The sequence below is a fragment of the Bufo bufo genome, chromosome 2, assembly GCF_905171765.1.
Source record: "Bufo bufo chromosome 2, aBufBuf1.1, whole genome shotgun sequence".
In the NCBI taxonomy this organism is placed as follows: Eukaryota; Metazoa; Chordata; class Amphibia; order Anura; family Bufonidae; genus Bufo; species Bufo bufo.
In genome coordinates, this window is record NC_053390.1 from 827,539,098 (window position 1) to 827,557,267 (window position 18,170).

General features: G+C 45.1%; 1 protein-coding gene across 7 annotated transcripts in view; it reads right to left on the bottom strand.

The window, feature by feature from the left end:
* DYSF (dysferlin) overlaps positions 1–18,170 on the bottom strand; it is a 317,684-nt gene that overhangs the window by 273,953 nt on the left and 25,561 nt on the right. For all 7 annotated transcript variants that reach the window (XM_040419360.1, XM_040419355.1, XM_040419359.1 and 4 more), the window contains exons 2-3: positions 8,899–8,954; positions 7,635–7,726 (exon numbers count right to left, since the gene is read on the bottom strand). In XM_040419360.1, coding sequence (XP_040275294.1) covers positions 7,635–7,726; positions 8,899–8,954 — 148 coding nt within the window. The remainder of the gene's footprint in view (positions 1–7,634; positions 7,727–8,898; positions 8,955–18,170) is intronic.

Consider the following 18,170-nt stretch of genomic DNA (forward strand, 5'->3'; position numbering starts at 1 on the left):
GTGATGACTCATCCTGGCGCTCGTGTTCCATGCATAATTCAGGAAATTACAAGAGTTAAGAAATCTGAGGATATAAATAAATATGAGGAAGTCAACGGGAATACATATAAAACTGGACAATACTGGGTAATGTCTCCTCCCTAATAAAAACCACCAGTGGGCAGAGCAGCGCCCAACCGTCACCCCGGCGTGATCTCTCTGGTGTCATTACACACCCGCTGCATTTATGTGAGGTCATCAGACATCACTGTACTATATCATACCTATCTACAGTTTTGTGAAAAAGTATTCCACCCCCCTGTAACTTCTCAGCTATTTTTGCATAACTGAAACAATGAATGGGTTCTGGTTAGTATCATGGTATATATTATCGCGGTCTGCGAGATCTTAGGTCAGGTCAATCTGCCACCAGTATAGGGAGTCATCTCTAGAGGGACAGCCTCGAAATGATGGAGGACTCCTAGTTTTGATTGTTATTCTCATGGCTCACATTTACTATTACAGTTGCTCCTAAATTCTTCCATAGTTTATATCAAAATTTGGCACATTTTTGGCACTTCTGGGCATGTCTCATTTTAGACATATTTTTGAAACATAATATTAGTAACAGGCACTCTACCACCCAGAACTGTATTAAAAACTGTGTTTCATTAAACAGAAATGAACAAAAAAGGACCACTAATAAAACAGAGAGGTTGCAAATCATGTAGATGGAGTGTTCAATACGTCCTTCTCTGTTCTATATCCAGTTCATCCAACAATTACACTGTTCCACTTGGTTAAATGATGTTGTATCCAAGGGTCAATTGATAAGGCTCTGTCATATCCAAGTAACAAAAATCCATAGAATACCAGTTCATAGAATGTTAAAAAAAAACGTCACTTATAGGCAGTGTTCATAACCGTATGGGGTTCATATATGATTGAGTTTATGGGTTAGTAATAATCAAAGTTGATTAGATAATTAGTTCCATTCGTGATCATAAACACTTGATCGTTACTAATCATTGTTCACAATTCTTCATATCTTTGCCTCTTTCGTTTCACAAAACAGATAATATCATACCTGTAAGGTGATGTTCTACTGAGTTTTACCGTGATGATGGCTTCTGTGGAGGAGATCCCCGGCAAGAACGCTCGTGTCTCGCTCCCCGATGGAAGCGTCCGGCTCCTTGTGTCTCGAACTGTAAGTTGCCTGTGTTCGGCGTGTCACGTGTTGCTCGGAGTGTCACGTGGCGTCCCACGTGTTAGGTTTGCAAGCCGAGCCTCCGATTCAGCGCGCTGTCTCGGTATAACTTCAATCCTTGTTAGGGAAGTATTACATGACAGGTTGTTATGGCTCCGTACTGTAAGGATGTCCTTTAGAGTGTTATAGTTCTGCCATACGCGTTTCGGAGCACCCTGCTCCTTCATCAGTGGCTAGTTCTCATGCCCCACACATTTGTGCCTTTTATATCCCTAATGGGGGCAGAGTAACAGTGTCACATATTGTATAAATAACGTATCAAGGGTTTTCTTCTATACATAAACATATAAAAACAATAATACAAAAATACAAGAGACAGTTATGAAAAACGCACAAAAACACATCATTAACACAGATTTATCTATTATTTTAAAATCTCTTATCATTCATTTGTTACTCTATTAGTCTTTTTTTCTTTCTTTTCTAGACTTACAGGAACAGAAGTATTTGAACACCCTGCGATTTAGCAAGTTCTCTCACTTAAAAATCATGGAGCGGTCTGAAATTCACATTGTAGATGCATTCCCACATTGTATGATTTTTAAAGAATTTATTTGTCTTGCAATGCTGAACATAAGTATTTGAACATTTGAGAAACAGCAAGAATTCTGTCTCTCAAAGACCTGTTACTGTGCCTTTAAAAAGTCCACCTCTACTCCACTCATTAATCTAACTTAGTAGCACCTGTCCACCCCACAGTCAGTCAGACTACTACCATGGGCAAGACCAAAGAGCTGTCAGAAGACACCAGATACAAAATTGTGGACCTCCACAAGGCTGGAAAGGGCTACGGGGCAATTGCCAAGCAGCTTGGTGAAAATAGATCAACTGTTGGAGCAATTGTTAGAAAATGGAAGAGGCTAAAAAAGACTGTCAGTCTCTCTCAGACTGGGGCTCCATGCAAGATCTCACCTCGTGGAGTATTACTGATGATAAGAAAGGTGAGGAATCAGCCCAGAACTACAAGGGAGGAGCTGGTCAATGACATGAAGAGAGCTGGGACCACCGTTTCAAAGGTCACTGTCAGTAGAACACTACGCCGTCATGGTTTCAAATCATGCATTGCACGGAAGGTTCCCCTGCTCAAGTCATCACATGTCCAGGCCCGTCTGAAGTTTGCCAATGACCATCTGGATGATCCAGAGGAGGCCGGGGAGAAAGTCATGTGGTCAGATGAGACCAAAGTAGAACTTTTTGGTCTCAACTTCACTCATCGTGTTTGGAGGAAAAAGAAGGATGAGTTGCATCTCAAGAACACCATCCTTACTGTGAAGCATGGGGGGGTAACATCATGCTTTGGGGGGGGGGGGACAGGACGACTGCACTGTATTAAGGAGAGGATGAATGGGGCCATTTATTGTGAGATTTTGAGCAACAACCTCCTTCCCTCAGTCAGAGCATTGAAGATGGGTCGTGGCTGGGTCTTCCAATGACCCGAAGCACACAGCCAGGATAACCAAGGAGCGGCTCCGGAAGAAGCATATCAAGGTTCTGGAGTGGCCTAGCCAGTCTCCAGACCTAAATCCAATAGAACATCTTTGGAGGGAGCTGAAACTCTGTGTTGCTCAGCGACAGCCCTGAAACCTGACAGATCTAGAGGAGATCTGTGTGGAGGAGCGGGACACAACCCCTGCTGCAGTGTGTGCAAACCTGGTCAAGGACTACAGGAAACGTTTGACCTCTGTAATTACAAAGGCTTCTGTACCAAATATTAACACTGATTTTCTCAGGTGTTCAAATACTTATGTTCAGCAGTGCAAGACAAAGAAATTATTTAAAAATCATACAATGTGAGTTCCTGTTTTTTTTATTTTATTATTCTGTCTCTCAGAGCGGGAATGCACCTACAATGTGAATTTCAGACCCCTCCATGATTTCTAAGTGGGAGAACTTGCAAAATCGCAGGGTGTTCAAATACTTCTGTTCCTCACTGTATGTCCACCAGCACCTCAATCTTGTCTCCGGGGGCCCCCAAACCCCAGTGTTCACCCTGAGAACTCCCTCATTTGAATATGACCTAGATGAGAAAACTACAGTATATTAATATGACGACAAGCAGAAATTGGGACACAATATTATTTTCCCCATTTTATACATTCTTTGAACCTGTATATAATCATCCATCAGTCCACATATTGTTTAGTCTGGTATGAGGGAGAATTATATTGGAGAAAAAGAACAATAAATCGGAAACGCATCAAAAACGCAACAGTGTTTTGTATATATAATTTTATCTTTTATACATAAGTCTAGAAAAGAAAGAAAAAAAGACTAATAGAATAACAAATGAATGATAAGAGATTTTAAAATAATAGATGAAGATGTATTAAATCTGCGTTAATGATGCGTTTTTGTGCGTTTTTCATAACTGTCTCTTGTATTTTTGTATTATTGTTTTTATATGTTTATGTATAGAAGAAAACCCTTGATACGTTATTTATACAATATGTGACACTATAGAAGATAATCTATTTCCTTATCTTCTAAGCATGGAGATCCAGTTCACCTCATTTATCCATCTGAATGAAAAAGTGTTACTCTACCCCCATTAGGGATATAAAAGGCACAAATGTACGGGGCATGAGAACTAGTCACTGATGAAGGAGCAGGGTGCTCCGAAACGCGTATGGCAGATCTATAACACTCTAAATGGTATCCTTACAGTACGGAGCCATAACAACCTGTCATGTAATACTTCCCTAACAAGGTTTGAAGTTATACCGAGACAGCGCGCTGAATCGGAGGCTCGGCTTGCAAACCTAACATGTGGGACGCCATGTGACACGCCGAGCAACACGTGACACGCCGAACACAGGCAACTTACAGTTCGAGACACAAGGAGCCGGACGCTTCCATCGGGGAGCGAGACACGAGCGTTCTTGCCGGGGATCTCCTCCACAGAAGCCATCATCACGGTAAAACTCAGTAGAACATCACCTTAGAGGTACAGTACGATATTATCTCTTTTGTGAAAAGAAAGAGGCAAAGATATGAAGAATTGTGAACAATGATTAGTAACGATCAAGTGTTTATGATCACGAATGGAACTAATTATCTAATCAATTTTGATTATTACTAACCGATAAACTCAATCATATATGAACCCCATACGGGTATGAACACTGCCTATAAGTGACGTTTTATAACATTCTATGGATTGTTACTTGGATATGACAGAGCCTTATCAATAGAGATGTCGCGAACATAAAACTTTCCATTTGCGAACGGCGAACGCTGAATTTTTGCAAATGTTTGCGAACTGGCGAACCGGGCAAACCGCCATAGACTTCAATAGGCAGGCAAATTTTAAAACCCACAGGGACTCTTTCTGGCCACAGTAGTGATGGAAAACTTGTTTCAAGGTAACTAACACCTGGACTGTGGCATGCCGGAGGGGGGTCCATGGCGAAACTCCCATGGAAAATTACATAGTTGACGCAGAGTCTGGTTTTAATCCATAAAGGGCATAAATCACCTGACATTCCTAAATTGTTTGGAATAACGTGCTTTAAAACATCAGGTATAATGTTGTATCAATCAGGTAGTGTTAGGGTTACGCCCGCTTCACAGTCCATTTGCACAACCGCAAACTCCCCATTTGCACAAGGTTGGATACCAAGCTAGCCATGTCCCGTTCCTTGTCCTCACTGACGTCATTGAAGGTCTCTTCCTCCACCCAGCCACGTACAACACCAAGGGTCCCCGAAAGGTGACAACAAGCCCCCTGGGACGCCTGCTGTGGTTGGTCTTCCACCTCCTCAAAGCCACCTTCCTCCTCTGACGCCTCTTCTTTAGACTCCTCTCTCTGCGTTATTATAAGGTGTGTTAAGTAGTACTATTCCTATCAGTTTAATTCCTGTTACGTCCCCTATCAGGGGACGTGTATATGGAATAGATTTTAGGAACCGGGAGATGGAAAAAGATGCTTGGTCGGTCCTCCTACTTCCAATTTGGGGCACTGCGCGTGCAATCTAATGTGCCGCCAGATAGTTTTTTTCTTTAAATGTAATCTACTGTGACACCAGATATGAGTTGCACTGCTGACACTATGCACTTGCAGCAGGGCTGTGAGCCTGACACACGCGCTGGCAGGCAACTGCAATTTGATTACACAGGAAAAGAAAAAAAAGCAGACTGATGTTCTAGCCCTAAATAGGGCTTTTTGGGGTGCTGTCCTTACAGCAGAGATCAGATGAGTCCTTCAGGACTGTAGTGGACACAGAACACTGCCCTAGCTAACGCTTTCCCTATTGAATCAGCAGCAGCCGCACTGTCCCTCCTCTCACTGAGACTGCAGCTTCCGAATGAATCTAAAATGGATGCTGTCCAGGAGGTGGGAGGGTCTGCTGCTGATTGGCTGGAATGTGTCTGCTGACTGTGAGGTACAGGGTCAAAGTTTACTCAATGATGACGAATAGGCGGCGGACCGAACATCGCATATGTTCGCCCCGCTGCGGCGAACGCGAACAAGCTATGTTCGCCGGGAACTATTTGCCGGCGAACTATTCGGGACATCTCTACTTATCAATAGACCCTTGGATACAATATCATTTAACCAAGTGGAACAGTGTAATTGTAGGATGAACTGGATATAGAACAGAGAAGGACGAAGTGAACACTCCATCTACATGATTTGCAACCTCTCTGTTTTATCTTGATTTTTTAAAGAGGTTTTTTTCAATGAATGTAGCCAAATTGCAATTAAACCTTATACTTTGTATAGTATTTTATTATTTATTTTTAATTTTAATTTTCTATTTATTAGTGGTCCTTTTTGGTTCATTTCTGTCCAATAAAATACAGTTTTTAATACAGTTTTGGGTGGTAGAGTGCCTGTTACTAATATTATTATCGATTTTTTTCTCTTCTCTGGACTTTGGGGTAGTCCATAAACAAGAGCACCTAGATCCAATTGGTGAGAGGGGTGAGCCGCTATCTATCTAATATATAAAGCTGAGTGTGTGTGTGTGTGTGTCCGCTAATGGAATCCGCACCGTCGCATTTACAATCACGAAATTTGGCACACAGGTACATCAGGTGTCCAGGAAGGTTTTAGACCTGGTCTCAGCTTTCTAGGACGTACCGTTCCTGAGATATTCCCCAAAAATGCATTAGCCAATAGAAGCTTGGTCACATGACCCTTATCAGCCAATAGAAGCTCGCAGGCCCTTAGTCTCCACATACAGTTTTGCTCCAGGTTTCCATAACAACCCAGCCATTTATCTTCACTGCTGTAGGAGAGCTTTAAAGGAAATCTGTGACCAGGATAATTGCTATGGCAGTAAAGCCTTGGCCTAATAGCACTTAGTGCCTTATTTCCAGATGTGCCTTTGTTCCAGCGATAGATGTTTTTATCCTCTGAAAATCCAGTTTATTTGGTATGCAAATGAGCCAGTAAGGTGCCCGGAGGGGTGTCACTCTTGCAGGAAGGAGCCCAGACACGCCCCCTGCCACAATGTGTCCACCCTCAAAAGATGTAAAACCCCACCCCCAGGTCCTGCTAAGCCACGCCTCTGATCTGATTAGGCCACGCCCCTCCCACTCCTGAGCCAACGGGGATTGAAAAAATTAAGGTAAAAATCAACTTCTGTCAGCTGCAAGGGTGGGAGGGAGGGTGACTTTTTCCCTGCAGCTCACACTTAGAGTGAGCTGTTCAAAAGTACAAGCCATCGATCCGTTTAGGCTACGCCCCCTCCCACTCCTCAGCTGACTGAGATTGTTGAAAGGACACACCCCCAATCCAGTGAAAGCCACTGTTAAGGGTGCGGGCCCCTGTGGAGGTCACCGTCAAGGAGGTGGTATGCTGTGAAAGTCACTGTTTAAGAGGAAGGCTGCTGTAAAGGTCAAAGTTAAGGGGGTGGGCTGCTGTGGAGGTCCAATTTTAAGGGATGGGGCACTGTGGGGGGGGGGTCAGTGTTAAGGGGTGGGGGGCTGTGGCAGTCACTGTTATAGTGGATAGTGTTGATATCTTTTAACGACACACACAAACATTAAATTAAATAGATTAAATATACCCGAGCGAAGCCGGGTCCTTCAGCTAGTGTATATATATATTTATGAAACAAGCAAGCCAAAAAATAATTATCCGTGTCCTGCTTTGGAAGCTTGTCCTAGCAAAAAAGGGTGTGGCTTAGTGGTTAGGGAGTGGCTTAGTAGTGAGGTGGTGGCTTTGCAGAGAGGGAGTGGCTTAGCAGGGAGGGAGTGGCATAGCTGGGAGGGAGTGGCTTGGCTTCTGAGCCCCTGTGATAGATCTGGTGGTCAACGTAAATCTGCCCCAATGCAGGACAACAGGAACCTGTGTGGTCACATAGCAGAAAAGTAAGTGCCCCCCTGATCCTCAGTGACTGGTGGCACTGATCTCGTCTCTGACATTGACTCTTTACATTACCGGTTCCTTCCCATTGTCTCATGGTCCTTGACGGCAGCATGAAGCTCGGCAGTAGTGTCCAGGGGAACGCCCTTCAGATCCCATTCAAAGCCCTGGAGGGCAAAGAGCAGACGATGAAGAATGCTACCTACAGCATATCCAATGTACAAATCAGAAGGGTGAGGTGTATCTAATCCTGTGTGATACCAGTTTACTAAGCACATGTATCTAATCCTGCATGATACTATATTTTTGAGCAGGTGTAGCTAATCCTGTGTGATACCACATTACTGAGCAGGGGTATCTAATCCTGTGTGATACTATATTTCTGATCCAGTATATCTAATCCTGTGTGATACTGTGTTACTGAGCCGGTGTATCTAATCTTGTGCGATACTTTGCTGCTGCATCACTGTATATATTCCTGTGTTTTATTGTGTTTTTGAGTCAGTGTATCTAATCATGTGTGATATTGTGTTGCTGATTCAGTGTATCTAATCCCGTGTGATACTGTATAGCTGAGTCAGTGTGTATCTAATCCCGCATGTTGCTGAGTCAGTGTATCTAATCTTGGGTGGTACTGTGTTTCTGTGCCACTGTGTCTAATCCTGTGTGATACTGTGTTGCTCAGTCAGTATGTTTTGCATGTGCGATACTTTGTTGCTTAGTGTATCTAATCCTGTGTGATACTGTGTTCCTCAGTCAGCGTATCCATTCCTGTTTCATACTGTCTTGCTGAGTCAGTGTATCTAATCCTGTGTGATACTGTCTTGCTGAGCCAGTGTATCTATTCCTATGTGATACTTTGCTCTTGAGTTAGTGTATCTAATCCTCTGCAAAATACTGTACTGCTGAGTGTCGTGTGTGGCGTTAGTCAGTGTATCTCAGCATAGTATGCATGATACTGTCAGTGTATCATCTGTGAGAATTTCCACTAAACTACTGTATCTAAGCCTATCTTGTGTGATACTGCCAAATGTATGTAACCCTATCATATGTGATACTTTCTGGTGTCTCTAAGCCCATCATGTGTGATACTGCTTAGTGTATCTAAGCCCATCATGTGTGATACTGCTTAGTGTATCTAAGCCCATCATGTGTGATACTGCTTAGTGTATCTAAGTCTATCATGTGTGATACTGCTTAGTGTATCTAAGCCTATCATGTGTGATACTGTTCAGTGTATCTAAGCCTATGTGATGCTGTCGGCTGGGCTGGTATATCTACTTGTATTGTTGATGACAAGGCAGCGACTGCACTTTGCTCCATGTTACGCTCCACTCACCTCATTCCAGATAGGGTTGGGGTTATTTTTGATGACTTTGGTTCTCTTCTTGACCCCTGAAAAATAAGAATAAAGAGGACACAATGTTACACTGAGAACAGCTTCTGCTACAAACGACGCTTCTCCTTTAAGAGCACTCAGAGTCTGTTGTGTGGCAGGAACTATTTCTCCTCCACTTGTCTTAGGGATTCTTACAAGAAATGCTCTCTGAGAAATAGTATGGAAGAGCTCTCCTCCAGAAAGGAGCAGGTTGTCTCTCTAGAGACGGCAGTATAAGGTCTTGGAATCTGAGAGAACTGATACACAGAGGATAATAGAGAGACAAGGAAGTCTTCACTATACAACTAGTGGCCTTAATGTACACTGCTCAAAAAAAATAAAGGGAACACTTAAACAACACAATGTAACTCCAAGTCAATCACACTTCTGTGAAATCAAACTGTCCACTTAGGAAGCAACACTGAGTGACAATCAATTTCACATGCTGTTGTGCAAATGGGATAGACAACAGGTGGAAATTATAGGCAATTAGCAAGACACCCCCAATAAAGGAGTGGTTCTGCAGGTGGTGACCACAGACCACTTCTCCGTTCCTATGCTTCCTGGCTGATGTTTTGGTCACTTTTGAATGCTGGCGGTGCTTTCACTCTAGTGGTAGTATGAGACGGAGTCTACAACCCACACAAGTGGCTCAGGTAGTGCAGCTTATCCAGGATGGCACATCAATGCGAGCTGTGGCAAGAAGGTTTGCTGTGTCTGTCAGCGTAGTGTCCAGAGCATGGAGGCGCTACCAGGAGACAGGCCAGTACATCAGGAGATGTGGAGGAGGCCGTAGGAGGGCAACAACCCAGCAGGAGGACCGCTACCTCCGCCTTTGTGCAACGAGGAACAGGAGGAGCACTGCCAGAGCCCTGCAAAATGACCTCCAGCAGGCCACAAATGTGCATGTGTCTGCTCAAACGGTCAGAAACAGACTCCATGAGGGTGATATGAGGGCCCGACGTCCACAGGTGGGGGTTGTGCTTGCAGCCCAACACCGTGCAGGACGTTTGGCATTTGCCAGAGAACACCAAGATTGGCAAATTTGCCACTGGCGCCCTGTGCTCTTCACAGATGAAAGCAGGTTCACACTGAGCACATGTGACAGACGTGACAGAGTCTTGAGACGCCGTGGAGAACGTTCTGCTGCCTGCAACATCCTCCAGCATGACCGGTTTGGCATTGGGTCAGTAATGGTGTGGGGTGGCATTTCTTTGGAGGGCCGCACAGCCCTCCATGTGCTCGCCAGAGGTAGCCTGACTGCCATTAGGCACCGAGATGAGATCTTCAGACCCCTTGTGAGACCATATGCTGGTGCGGTTGGCCCTGGGTTCCTCCTAATGCAAGACAATGCTAGACCTCATGTGGCTGGAGTGTGTCAGCAGTTCCTGCAAGACGAAGGCATTGATGCTATGGACTGGCCCGCCCGTTCCCCAGACCTAAATCCAATTGAGCAAATTTGGGACATCATGTCTCGCTCTAGCCACCAACGTCACGTTGCACCACAGACTGTCCAGGAGTTGGCAGATGCTTTAGTCCAGGTCTGGGAGGAGATCCCTCAGGAGACCGTCCGCCACCTCATCAGGAGCATGCACAGGCGTTGTAGGGAGGTCATACAGGCACGTGGAGGCCACACACACTACTGAGCCTCATTTTGACTTGTTTTAAGGATATTACATCAAAGTTGGATCAGCCTGTAGTGTGTTTTTCCACTTTAATTTTGAGTGTGACTCCAAATCCAGACCTCCGTGGGTTGAAAAATTAGATTTCCATTTTTTTATTTTTGTGTGATTTTGTTGTCAGCACATTCAACTATGTAAAGAACAACGTATTTCAGAAGAATATTAAATTAATTTAGATCTAGGATGTGTTATTTTTGTGTTCCCTTTATTTTTTTGAGCAGTGTATATAAAACCGGAAAACTTTTTTAGGATATCTACCGAAAAGTGATATTCTACACCACTGGATCACCAGGGACGAATAAAAAACACCTGGACAACTAGCGATGAATACTAAACCACCGGACCACCAGGTATGAAGAGAGAACCACCGGACCGCCAGGTATGAAGAGAGAACCACTGGACAACCAGCGATGAATACCAAACCCCCGGATTACCAGGGATGAAGGGAGAACCACCGGAACACCAGGTATAAAGAGAGAACCACTAGACAACCGGGGTGAAGAGAGAACTACTGGACAACCAGGGATGAAGAGAGAACCACCGGACCACCAGGTATGAAGAGAGAACCAGTGGACAACCAGGGGTGAAGAGAGAACCACTGGAGAACCAGGGATGAAGAGAGAACCATTGGACAACCAAGAGTGAAGAGAGAACCACTGGACCACCAGGTATGGAGAGAGAACCACTGGACAACCAGGGATTAAGAGAGAATCACTGGACAACCAGGGATTAAGAGAGAACCACTGGACAACCAAGGATGAATATAACTAGATCATCAGGGAGGAATAGAGAGCCACAGGATCATTAGGGATATTTACAGAATCACTAGATCACCAGGGACAACTAGAAAACACCTGGACAACCAGGGATGAATACAGAACCACTGGATCTCCAGGGATGAATACAGAACCAGGGAGGAATAGCAAACCACCAGATCACCAGGGATGAAGAGAGAACCACTGGTTTACCAGAGAGTAATAGAGAACCTGTTGATCACCAGGGATGATTACAGTTCCAGGGAAGAATAGTGAACCACTGGATCACCAGGGTTGAAGAGAGAACCACTGGTTTACCTGGGATATATACAGAACCACTAGATCATCGGGGAGGAAAAGGGAGCCACATGATCACCAGGGATATTTACAGAACCACTAGACCACCAGGGGCGAATAGAAAACAACTGAACAACCAGGGAAGAATACAGAATCATTGAATCACCAGGTAAACAGAACCACTGGGTCACCAGAGAGTAATAGAGAACCAATAGATCATAACGGATGTATAGAAAACCACTGGAACACCAATAATGAATAAAGAACAGCTGGATAACCAGGGATGAATACCTAACCACTGGATCACCACGCATACAGAACCACTGGATAACCACGGACACAGAATAACTGGATCATCAGGGATCAATGAAGAACCAATAACACACCAGGGAGGAATAAAGAACAACTGGACTAACGGGCAGGAATAGAAAACCACTGGATTACCAGTGATAAACTGAGAACTGCTGGATCACCAGGGATGAACACAGAATCATTGGATGACCAGGGATGGATATAGACCAATTGCACTGTTTCCAGGGCCCCAGGACGTCACCACGCCAGCACATGGGAGCTCCCGGCGTTCTGAGGGTTCGGCGTGCGATCCCAGCCAGTGGACTATTTAATTCGGGCACCTGCACTGCCTGTAAATTTTATGTTCCCTGCTCCCCCGACTGCTATTCTGGCATAGTACTGACTACCTTGTTTTGACGCTGCCCGTCTGACTCTCCCTGTGCTCCTGATTTTGGTTTGGCTTTGACTCTCTGGCGATGACCTTGGTATTTCTCCTCAATGCGCTCAGCTTCTGGTGATTCTGTATTGTTGCTACCACCTGGTTTTGACCCGGGTAGTCTGACCTCTCTTGCCCCATTGTCTCCGTTCTTGTCTTTGTGGGTTTCCTTGCACTTATTCAGCGTAGGGACTGTCGACCAGTTGTGGGTCACTGCTTAGGGTGATCGTGCAAGTAGGCATGGAAAGTGGGATTAGGGCTGCACTTTCCCTATTGCTGTGTGACATTGTGTTAGCAGACTGGGACATACTATATTCACAGGCCTATCCAGGGGCCTAGCGAGGGGGGGGGGGGGCATCCAGGGCATGTGCCCGGGTGCAGAGGCTGAGGGGGCACACCTGCCGGGTGGTTCGTTGACCTGGTAAAGGTGGGAACCGTCCGCTCCCTACTTCACCCCTCTGCTGAGCTCCGGCGCTCTGGTGCTGCTGGCAAACACAGGATGTGTCGATCATCAGGGAAACAGGTATTTGTGGGGTTTTTATGAAGCTGGAGAGGGCACTTGGGGTCAAAGGGGGCGCAAAGGTGGCCATAACTACAGTGAATTGGCACAAAGATGGGCATAACTACTGTGAATGGGCACAGAGAAGGCATAACTACTGTGAGGGGGCACAAAAGTGTGCTTAACTACAGTGAATGGGCACAAAGATGTGCATAACTACAGTGAAGGTGCCACAAGGTGGGCATAACTACTGTGAATGGGCACAAAGATGGGCATAACTACTGTGAATAGGCACAAAGATGGGCATAACTACTGTGAGGGGGCACAAAGGTGTGCATAACTACTGTGAAGGGGCACAAAGGAGGGCATAACTACTGTGAAGGGGCCACAAGGTGAGCATAACTACTGTGAAGGAGCACAAAGATAGCCATAACTACTGTGAAGGACAACATGGTGGGCATAACTACTGTGAAGGGGCACAAAGGTGGGCATAACTACTGTGGAGGACCACATTGTGGGCATAACTACTGTGAAAGGGTACACGAGTGGGCACAAAGGTACTGTGAGGGGGCACAAAGGTGTGCATAACTACTGTGAAGGGGCACAAAGGAGGGCATAACTACTGTGAAGGAGCACAAAGATAGCCATAACTACTGTGAAGGACCACATGGTGGGCATAACTACTGTGGAGGACCACATTGTGGGCATAACTACTGTGAAAGGGTACACGAGTGGGCATAACTACTGTGAAGGGGCACAAAGGTGGGCATTACTACTGTGAATGGGCACAAAGATGGGCATAACTACTGTGAATGGGAACAAAGGTGGGCATAACTACTGTGGAGGACCACATTGTGGGCATAACTACTGTGAAGGGGCACAAAGATGGGCATAACTACTGTGAAGTACCACAAGGTGGGCATAACTACTGTGAAGGGGCACAAAGATGGGCATAACTACTGTGAAGTACCACAAGGTGGGCATAACTACTATGAAAGGGCACAAGAGTGGTCATAACTACTGTGAAGGGCCACAAAGAGGACATAACTGCGGTGAAGGGGCAAAAAGGAAGACATAACTGCTGTGAAGGGGCCACAAAGTGGACATAACTACTGTGAGGGGACATAATGTGGGCATTTCTGCTGTGAAGTAGTCACAATGTTGGCATTAGTACTGTGAAGGGACACTATGTGGGCACAACTACTGTGAGAGGGTACAATGTAAATGTGGATAATACTAGTGAGAGGGGGCACTAGGCATTAGTACTGTGTGGTAGCACTAAGGAGAAGTTGTTATACACTGGGATGGCTCAGTCTTACAGGACCAGCACAGCGCCCCCTGCTGGGGATTTCACAGGGGCAGTTACCATCCCTTCCTTACGTGATTATTCTTTTTGCTCTATCACAACGGGGATCTTGTTCCGGATCCAGCGGACATCACGCTGACGCCAGTGACACCCTGGATGAGGTAGGACCAATTGGTTCTTTCATTTATCGCAAGGTGTATTGGTACCGCCATATACCCTATGATAGGTGGATGGGACTGAGTGAGTGTAGTTATGAATTGGACGCAGTTAGAGGAGAGGATTACTAATAAAATATGCCTTGGCGTGCTACGTACTCGGCTGAACTTTTCATACTTCATGTAAATTTGCGTAGAAAGAGCGTGGGGGAAAGGGGTGGTTGGATTGGGTGCAATGCTGAAACCTTGCCCCCAGTGCTGGAAAGCCTAGCTACACCTCTGGGCCTACCACAACCATGGCCCCCTGTAACTCATCATGAACTCGGTTCAAGATTTAGTGGAACAGGTGCAGGGTTCACAAGAGAATGCACAGGCGCTACCCCTGGGCGCTACTCACCCTCAGACTGTGGAACCTAAGATAAAGTTCCCGACCGCTTTTCAGTAAACAGAAAACTCTACTGTAAGCTCAGGTCACACTCGTCTGGTTGAGCTCAACGGAGAATGGGGATCATTATCTCTTTGTTACAGGGAGATCCCTAGGACTGGGCGTTTTCTCTCCCGGCTGACTCACACATTTTGTCTTCTGCTGATAATTCTTTTTCTGCGTTGGGTTTGTTACACGATGAACGAGATAGAGCTGCTTACACGGAAAGTAAATTGGTCTGTTGAAAGCAGGGTAACCGGCCCGTGGAAGGATAGTGTGTGTTGCTTCTGAATAGAATGACCCCTCGTTAAGATGTCCATTTTGTTTGGGCCTTTCTGAAACCTTAAAAAATTTATTAGCGACTTACTCCTCTCCTGACAGTTTAGATGAGACCAGGGGCAGATTGGCCATAGACCTTACAGGGAAATTTCAGGGTGGGCCGAAGCCCAGGGGCCCTCCTCACGGCCAGCCAGTGGAAGTTTTTGGGGATGTATTTTGTGATGGACTGTGGTATTTGACTCTGTTGGGGTGGTATAATGTGCCCCAATATGGTACTGCTGGCCCTGCCTTCCATCAATTTGGGCCCGACTACAAGATGGGGCCACTTTTAGTATTTTTTCCAGGGACTCTGTAGGTTCCCAGTCCGTCCCCGTGACTCTAGTGGTGCATTTAGACTGACGGTTAGGGAACAGAAAAGAGAAGTCTCTTCTCAGGTTCCTAGGTGCTTTCTGGATCCAGATAAAACACCACTGGAGACGGTACCTGACCCTGAAGAACCCATTTAGTTGGGTGCTACCTCTCTCTCTTTTGATCAATGAATTCTTAGAAGAAGGCAAGGTCTCTGATTCTTTCTTGGTTGTGCTGATCATTGGGTAAAATCCTGTCACAAGTGTCCATCTCAAGGAAGCAAGGTGGACTAGAGAGAGGTTGAAGAGAAATCCTCCAGGGATAAGGTATTTTGTGGTCCAACCAAGAAAATATTTTTGCCGGTCTGCATTATGTTTGGAAATAAAAAACGTTCTGGTGAAGCCTTTGTGGATTGTGGATGGTCAAGAAACGTGATCAGTGAAGAGTCTGACAATCCCTTAATCTTCCATTATATCCCCTGCTCTCATCTATTCGGGTGACGGCCATTGATTCTACTCTGTTTATCAGGGAAGGCACTGAATTATTTACTCCCAAAATACACTGACGAGAAAAAGGGTAACAATGTTTTAAACATTTGACTTTCAGGCTCCATATCTCACCGTCCATTACAGCTTCGAACCTGAGACTCTCATCATTTTATAGACAATCATCTTGGATATCTCATATATAAATTGGACTTTTGGTCCTTTTCATACCCATAGTGCTCGTGTGTATAAAGTAACTCATCTTGTAGGATACTTACGTATGGCTCAGCATGGAGACCACCATCGATCCTAGTCAAGTATCCAACGCCTTTCGCTGTGAAACAACCTCATATCATCAGGCTTCCTCTACCGAACTTAACTTCAATTTCTCGATCCGTTAGCCCCCGTTTCCCTTGTTTCTTCCAGACCCATTTGCACCCATCAGAGCCCAGTCTACTGACTTTCTCATCGTCTCATTGCTCTAAGTCACCTGTTTCCAATCTTGTACTGTCCACTGTTCTGCAAACTCGATCCGACACTTCTTATGATGATATTGAAGTTGAGGCTTCTTCACCTTTTTCAGGCCACCATTCCAGACATGTGTAACGTGAGTCGCACGGTGTAACGTGATTCGGACGTCTGTTGACTTGTTGACTCCGAGTTATTTTGCCTGGACGTCCACCTCTTGGCTTTGGAATGGATGGACAGACTTTATTTCGTATTATTCCATCTTTTATGGTGCTCACATGATGCAGTGACCTTACTCTTGGGAATCAACCTAATAACACACTGAGCTATCAGGGGACATGAGAACCGATTGTAATTTGTAGTATACAAGAAGAAAAATATTGTTCCACCACCAGGAGCAAAACAGTAACAATGCAGTTACATGAGAAGAATCTAATCATCTGCTAAATAGCTGCAAGTCCAATTTATGTATGAGATAAAGATGGTGGTCTATAAAATGATGGGAGTCTCACGTTCTAAGCTGTAGTGGATGGTGAGATATGGAGCCTGGAAGTCAAAAGTTCAAAACATTGTTACCCTTTTACTCGTGAGTGCATCTATCTATGGCATCTTGCACACAAACATTATTTTTTGCGTTTCCGTTCCCTTTTTTTGCGTTCTGTATTCGGAACCATTCATTTTAATGGATCCGCAAAAAAAACTGAATGTACTCTGTATGCCTTCCGTTTCAGTTTTTTCCGTTCGGTTCAAAGATAGAACATGTCCTATTATCGTCCGCATAACGGACAAGGATAGTACTGTTCTATCAGGGGCCAGCTGTTCCGTAAAAAACAGAATGCACGCGGACATCATCCGTATTTTTGCGGACCGCAAAATACTAAAAAAGCCATACGGTCGTGTGCAAGAGGCCTATGTCGGTGGGGATCCTTCATTCTGGAGTGTGTCATTTCTTAGTTATGAAACAACCACCAGTTAGGGCTCATGCACACGACCGTTAGGCTTTTTCAGTATTTTGCGGTCCGCAAAAATACGGATGACGTCCGTGTGCATTCCGTTTTTTTACAGAATGGAACAGCTGGCCCCTGATAGAACAGTACTATCCTTGTTCGTTATGGGGACGATAATAGGACATGTTCTATCTTTGAACAGAACGGAAATACGGAAACGGAAGGCATACGGAATACCTTCCTTTTTTTTGCGGATCCATTGAAATGAATTGTTCCGTATACGGAACGCAAAAAAACGGAACGGAAACGGAAAAAAAAAACGTTCGTGTGCATGAGCCCTTAATGTTTAGTTGGGAATGTCATGGTGACAGGAACGTAACCCCTTTTGCGGAACAGGTGCGGACCCATTCATTTTCAATGGGGCCGGAATGTGCTGTCCGCATATGCGGATCCGCACTTCTGTTCCGCAAAAAAATTGAACATGTCCTATTCTTTTCCGCAATAGCTTGAAGCTATAACAGCATTTGAGTCCCTGAAAGAAAGCTATAAAGCTCCTATTCTGACCCAATCCGACCAGAATAGACCACTTATTGTTGAGGTTGATGATTCTGGAATTTCTCCTCACGGTGTTTAGCCTCTGGTGATTCTGCATTGTTGCTACCTCCTTGTTATGACCCGGGTAGTCCGACCTCTCTTGCCCCCTTGTCTCCGTTCTGGTTTTTGTGTGTTTCCCTGCACACATTCAGTGTAGGGACTGTCGACCAGTTGTGGGTCACTGCTTGGGGTAATTGTGCAAGTAGGCAGGAAAAGTGGGTCTGGGTGAGATTAGGGCTGCACTTTCCATATCCCTGTGTGACGGTC